Source organism: Tinamus guttatus, unplaced genomic scaffold (assembly GCF_059628265.1).
Source record: "Tinamus guttatus ecotype Peru unplaced genomic scaffold, ASM5962826v1 Tinamus_guttatus_pri_ptg000229l, whole genome shotgun sequence".
Lineage (NCBI taxonomy): Eukaryota > Metazoa > Chordata > Aves > Tinamiformes > Tinamidae > Tinamus > Tinamus guttatus.
This window is the reverse complement of record NW_028288763.1, coordinates 679,671-685,811: the sequence shown is the minus strand read 5'-3', so window position 1 is coordinate 685,811 and position 6,141 is coordinate 679,671. Positions and strand designations below refer to the sequence as shown.

The following is a 6,141-nucleotide window of genomic DNA, read 5'->3' as shown; positions in this document are numbered from 1 at the left end:
GCACCCGGCCTGGGAGAGGCCTGTGAGGGGCTGGCAGGGGCCACCCGCGTGAGGGCCACTCGCAGCCGCCACACAACACGGGCCGCCCTCGCGCCAGCGCCCGTTCTGCGGAGGGCAGCGGGCAGGGGCTCCGCGGCACTCGCAGCACATGGCCACAGCAGCCTCGGCTCGCATCGGCCTCCCTGTGAGGACCCGCTTAGCGGGAGGAGGACAGGCAGGGAGGAAGCACAAACCGCACAGGGTGCTAAAGGCCCCTGCCCGCCGTGCAGCGGCCCTCAGCCTGCAGTCCCTCAGGGGCACCATGACCCTGCTTTGCCAACTCCATCCGCCCAAGAGCGGCCCCACAGCACCTCCGCAGCATCCCCAACGCCTCCCGCCCCATGAAGGGGGAGCCCCTGGGGGTCGCCGGTGGCCAGCCAGGGTCAGGGCCACCTGGGATGTGGGCAGAGCTGCAGCTTTGGGCAAGCAGGTTTCAGGGGGTGGTTTGTTCCAGAGCGGGGGGCAATAGAAGGAGCCGGGCGGCAACCCCCACGCCTCAGAGGGGATGGGAAGCCCCATTGTTGGGTGTCGTCGCCAGGGGCCACCTGCTTCCTTGATGCCCTCGGGACCCAAGGTGCCCAGCGCAGGGCAAGCGGCCCTGAGGGCACCTCTGGAGCCCAGCGCGCCTGCTTCGTGCAGCAGCAGCACCAATGGCTCTCGGGCCACGGCTCTCCCTCGGCCAAGCGGTGGCGGCGCCAGCGCTGGCCCTTCTGCTCCTCTGGCTTCCCGGTGGCTGCCCTCCAGCCTTGCGGGATGCTGCTCCCCTTCTGCAACCCTCGTCCCTCCTCGTCGTCTCCCTGAGCCCTCACAGACACGTCTCACAGAGACCGGGCATGGAGCACGGCATCTCCTGCTTATGGAGTAAGCCCATGAATCAGGGTTACCAGCCAGCCCCTGGAGCACAACTGCAGCCACAGCCCCCACTGCATTGCTCCTGCTACATCAACCCTGCCTGGGGGAAGAATACACCTTGCTGGTCTGGGCAGCTTGTGCTGCAGGCAACCCTCCTGCCTGGAAGAACGCCACCAGCCACAGCCTCCAGTTTCATTACAATGCAGTGCTCATCAGCTTCATGCTCTGCTCCTGGAGGCCTTCATCACAACTTGAGCATTGAGATGTGCGGGCAGGATATACGACTGCCAGGATTTGGGCCACACATTCACCCGACCCACGGCGGGGAGGCAGTAGAGCTGGGCTGGTGTGCACGCCTCCAGAGTGCAAAGTGGCAATACCCTTTTAGCAGCCACGGAAGCAACTCATCTGCCCTTCTTCCCAGCAACGATCATGAAGAGGCACTACCACCGTCTGCTTACCCAGGAGTCGAGGTGCAACCCACATGTGCAACCCACTCCAACTACGGTTCGACTGTACGCTACAGGCACCATGTGCTCCGTTTAGCTTCAGTCAGCATTGAGCAGATGCCGCACATCAGCTACAAGTGTTCTCTCAAAGTCAAGCTTAACTTGCAGCGTGGTCTCAGGATCAGCTCCAAGCTCCTTAGTGTTCCTCACCAGCCCCTTCGCCTCTCCTCGAGTCTTCAGCCTCTTGCACTTAGGGCACTGGCCTACAGGCTGCAGGACACACAGGGTAGAGGAGGTTGGTTCAGTTCCTACAATTTTTTGACTTTCCAGAGCAACTTCTCTGCTGTACCTGCTCTTCCACAGCTTGGTGAGATGCTAGTGGCGAGCATAGTTTTCCCTGGAGAAGTAGGAACTGGAATGGAAGCCAAAAACAGGGCTTTCCCTCTCACCAAAAAGGAAAATTGGAATGCTGCCGCTACTTCCTCTGCCATAATAATATGCAAGAATTGTTTTTATCCAAAGCTGGAAAAGGAGAATGATTCCAAATTGGCCAGCGATGCTGTGATTTCCGCTGTGCTTCAAGAATTTGACAAGAACCTTCTCCCTCGGATAGGTTATCCATCAGGAATTGCAAGAGCACTGCTGGGGCACAAAACACTTGTAAAAGGCACAGTGTCAAACATAGTCACTTTCAACATCACGTGGCTGGCAGCCAAAGTAATAGTGATGCCCAACACTGTGAATGTGGAAAAAGCTTTGGGAGCAGCCATAACTCAAAACCCTGTGCCCCTTTTAACAGTTGTGCTAATTTTTCTAGCCTACCTTGTTTTGGCCCTCTGGGCCATGACAAAAGACAAGGCTGACAAGGACACAGAGGACAAGAACCCCATTCTGCCAGACAAGGAGCCTTTTGATAAAGTGCACTTTGCGGTCACGTTGTACACAGGCAGTCGCTTAGGAGCTGGAACCACCGCAGATGTTTTTCTTCAACTCGTTGGGCAGGATGGCACAAGTGACGCCTTTTGCTTACGACACCCACATCTTCCGTCATTCCATCAGGGAAGCACCGATACATTTTTGCTAACTGCAGAGAAAGATCTGGGAGACATTTGTGCCTTAAGGGTCTGGCACAACAACAACGGGCCTTCTCCAAGCTGGTTCCTGAGCAGAGCAAAAGTTGAAAACGTGGACACCAACAAGACCTGGTTCTTTATTTGCCGCAAGTGGCTTGCGCTCAACAAGGATGACGGCTTACTCCAAAGGACATTCCTTGCCATGAGCCCAAAAGCACGTCTCGGCAGAATTGACTATTTTTTGATTAATCTTGAAGCAAAGCTGAGAGATGGTCACCTCTGGTTCTCAGTTTTTGCTCATCCTGGCACCGGCACTTTCAGCAGGCTCCAAAGGTTAACGTGCTGTTTGGCAATGTTACTACTGAACCTGCTTGTTAATTTTATGTTCTTTAGGGCTGACAAAAAGGAAGAATCCCCACTACCTGTGAGCGTTATGAGATCAATAGCATTAGCAGCCGAAAGGGCTTTGATTACGATACCTGTGCAGATGCTCCTCATTTCCTCATTTAGGTATTCCCAGAAGGAACGTTTTAATGCATTAGAAGGGGACAACATTGAGAGACAGAAGACACCACAAAGCGCTGTCCCCTTGTTCTTTCGCAAGAGACCAGCATTAGTTTTTTGCCGGGGATGTGTCTGCCTCTCCTGGACATTAATTACAGTTGTAACGGGGCTGTCTTCATTTTTTATTGTCTTCTATGGCTTGTCTTATGGGCAAGAGACCTCACATCAGTGGCTTTTAGCATCTTCAGTCTCCTTTGCGAAGAACATCTTCTTTTTCCAACCGCTAAAAATCCTGTTTTTCTCTGCCCTGAGTACACTCCTTCACAAATATTGTCAAAGTATTCCGTGGCCAACTCAGGAAAATTATTCTGACTTTAAGCCAGATAAAGCAATGGAGACGGAAGAGGAGGTGAGAGAGATGCACCGTAAACTTGTTCAAATCTTTCCCTTCACTTACATTGCACGTGAACGCCACACCAGACGCCGAGAAAGGAAAGATTATCTTAAGAATAGTTCCAGTATCATCCACTTAGGGTTGAAGTCAATATTATTACTTTTTGCTTTTTTAAAGGTCATAAGGTTTAAGAAGGGAGCAGCTATTGGGAAATTCAACTTATTTCATCCCATCAATTTCAGCCTCAGAGGAGACATCACTGACATTTGGGGCTCAGGGACAGAAAATTAAATGGGAAAAAGTGGTTTATCTGGTCATATGAGCAACGCGGGATATTGTATTTAGCACTCTGTGCTTTGTACTTTTCAAATAAATGCTCATCATTGTTTAACTTAATTAGTCATTCTTGCCTGAATTGATTAGTAAATTTTAAGGAGTTCTTAACACTCAGCCACTTGCTTTGGACTCTGTTCTGGTTTTCTCCCAAATTTTGGCCTTGTATCTACCTCAGTGGTACTTTCCCGTCATGGCAGCTGATACCTCTTTTACATAGACAATGACTGGAGAACAAGGCTATGAGGGGTAATCTGGCCTCTGGCAAAGAGGCCATGAGCGGATCTATGCTAAGCTAAACTAAGAGAGAGCTAAAAAAGGTGAGTGCTCTGAAAATGCTGATAAAACCTTTGCTCCTCAAAGCATAAGCAATAAAAGACGAGAGGATGATTTATTGTGCTTTGACCCGGCACAGTTAAATTAGGAGTTCTTAACACTAACAGCACATTTACATTTGTATGTGTGTTTTTACTTTTGCAAGGCATCCATGTCAGCCTCTCCAATAGTATAAAGAGTGTAAAATGGCCTTTCCATAGAATGCTGCTTGCCCAAGAAAGCTCTAAGGGCACGTTAATGGAGGGATTTCTTTTACCCTCCAAGGCACAAAAGGCCATTACTGGAGTATCCCCGAACGCAAACGAACGTTTGATTCCGGTAACACTCTAACATCCTCTCTTACCTGGCAGTTCACGAAACCAAGCGCAAGTCAGTCAAGCCCAATGGCTTAACTGCTGCCATTCGGAGCAGCCACGGCTGCAGTGCAACTGCTCATCTTCCCCAGCACTATCCTTGTCTTAAACTTGCTTCTGCACCACACTCTTAGTCCAAAATAAAGCTGCCCAGCCTCCTTCTCCAAGGAAGCCCCTGCTCTGAGAGGGGAAATACAGAGACTCGCAGAAAAAAAGAAAAAAGCATAAAAGGAGAGCACACAGCAACATACCCTTACCTAGTGAAGGAGTGAACTCTCCAACGAGGATCAACCAGCACAGGAGAAAGAAGTGCAAAACCTGATTTCTTGTCCCGCTGCTCTTTTCCTGGGAAAAACAAAGTGCAAAGCCATTGATAAGTGGGACACCAGCACAATATCTTTTTAAAGATATCTCTTATCTATTTATTAAAAATTTGGAAAAAAAAAAAAAAGGACACATATATAGTCACAAGCCTTTTTGCAAGGCTTACTGGCCTTGAGTCCTCGGTTCTGGGCTTAAGTGGCATTGCTGTTGCTTTTCTTTCTGCCTCCTTCCAGAGAGGCAGTGACAGGATGCAGGCAGCAGCTCACGGAGGGAGTCTCTTCCCCAGTTGCTTTGTGGCGCAGGGAGGATATTTTGGTTTCTTCGGGGAGCGGGGGAAGCATTTCTGGGCAGAGGTCGTAGGAGCTCATCAAAGGGCATGCTGCCAGTTTGAAAGCTCAGAGCTGGACTACCATTAGTATCTGTAACCCATCTCTGTCTCTTCTTTTTGGAAAGAGACAATAGGATTCTTATATTGCAGATCCAACCAGCCCTGCCCACTGGGATCAATCTGCAGTACCTGAGTTGGGATAGAAGGCATCGTTTTCCCTTCTTTTGTGATTTCGATGAAAAGGTACCCTAGGAGGGGGGACACTGTTTAAGTGAAAACTTCACTGGGGTTAGATGGTAAAATGTGACAAGAATTCCCTTGGTTTTTGTTTGTTTGTTTGTTTGTTTGTTTTGGGTGCACGTGCTAGAGATCTAGCATGACTTCCAAAGAGCTTCTGAAAAAATGTGCCAAACTCTTGTGGACTTCACCTGCCTCTTTATAGCATCGCTCACCATGCCAAGACGCAAATTCAGGACTCCAAAGTCCACTGTTAGAATTGCCATAATGATCAAGTACTTGGGCTGAGAAGATGCCCTGGCTGCATGAACTGTAAGAAAGCCATACAAGACCAGTCCTGTCATGGCTGTCAAGGGATAAGCTTTGGCCTGGAAAGCTGGAGAAAAGGGAATCTCTCCATTCTCTAGAGTTCCATTGGGGCAGTGACTAATACGATGCAGTTCCAAAAGCCCTTTGTTAAAAGGGATGCAGGCGCCTTCCTATCCCTCTGTCATCAGGAGGTTTCTCATGCGCTTGCCAGGCTACTTCCCAAGAACTGACGGGCTAAATTGCCCAGCGGATGCCAAATTGCATGTTTCTCTAGCAAACGGAAAGCATTTCCTCTCTTTGCTGCTCTTTCTTGCATTACTCTCTTTCTCAAAACATGAGAGTGGCCCAAATTGTGGAGGCGACAGATTGTCCACTCTCAGCTCTGAAGGAGCTGACTTTGTATACAGACCCGCTATGCTTCAGCTAGCTGCACAGGCATGAAAACGTCAGCTCTCTTCACCCTGGAGCGGCAATCAAGCCAACAGGAACAAGGGCTCCAAACATTTCCCTCATATTTTACCTTTGTTCATAAATCTGTGCTCATCCGTTTGCTTGACAGACAAGAAAAGTGAAATGTGTGCCTTGCTGTCCACCAAGACCTACCTTCATG

The 6,141-nt window shown here is 49.8% G+C and overlaps 1 protein-coding gene across 1 annotated transcript; it reads left to right on the top strand.

Moving 5' to 3' along the window:
- The first annotated feature begins 872 nt into the window (after window positions 1-872).
- On the top strand, window positions 873-5,510 carry LOC148594557 (polycystin family receptor for egg jelly-like). The gene is made up of 3 exons (XM_088525639.1): window positions 873-900; window positions 1,924-2,940; window positions 5,428-5,510. Exons 1-3 carry the CDS (start codon window positions 873-875, stop codon window positions 5,508-5,510), a joined length of 1,128 nt encoding a protein of 375 aa, XP_088381765.1.
- The last annotated feature ends 631 nt before the right edge of the window (window positions 5,511-6,141 follow it).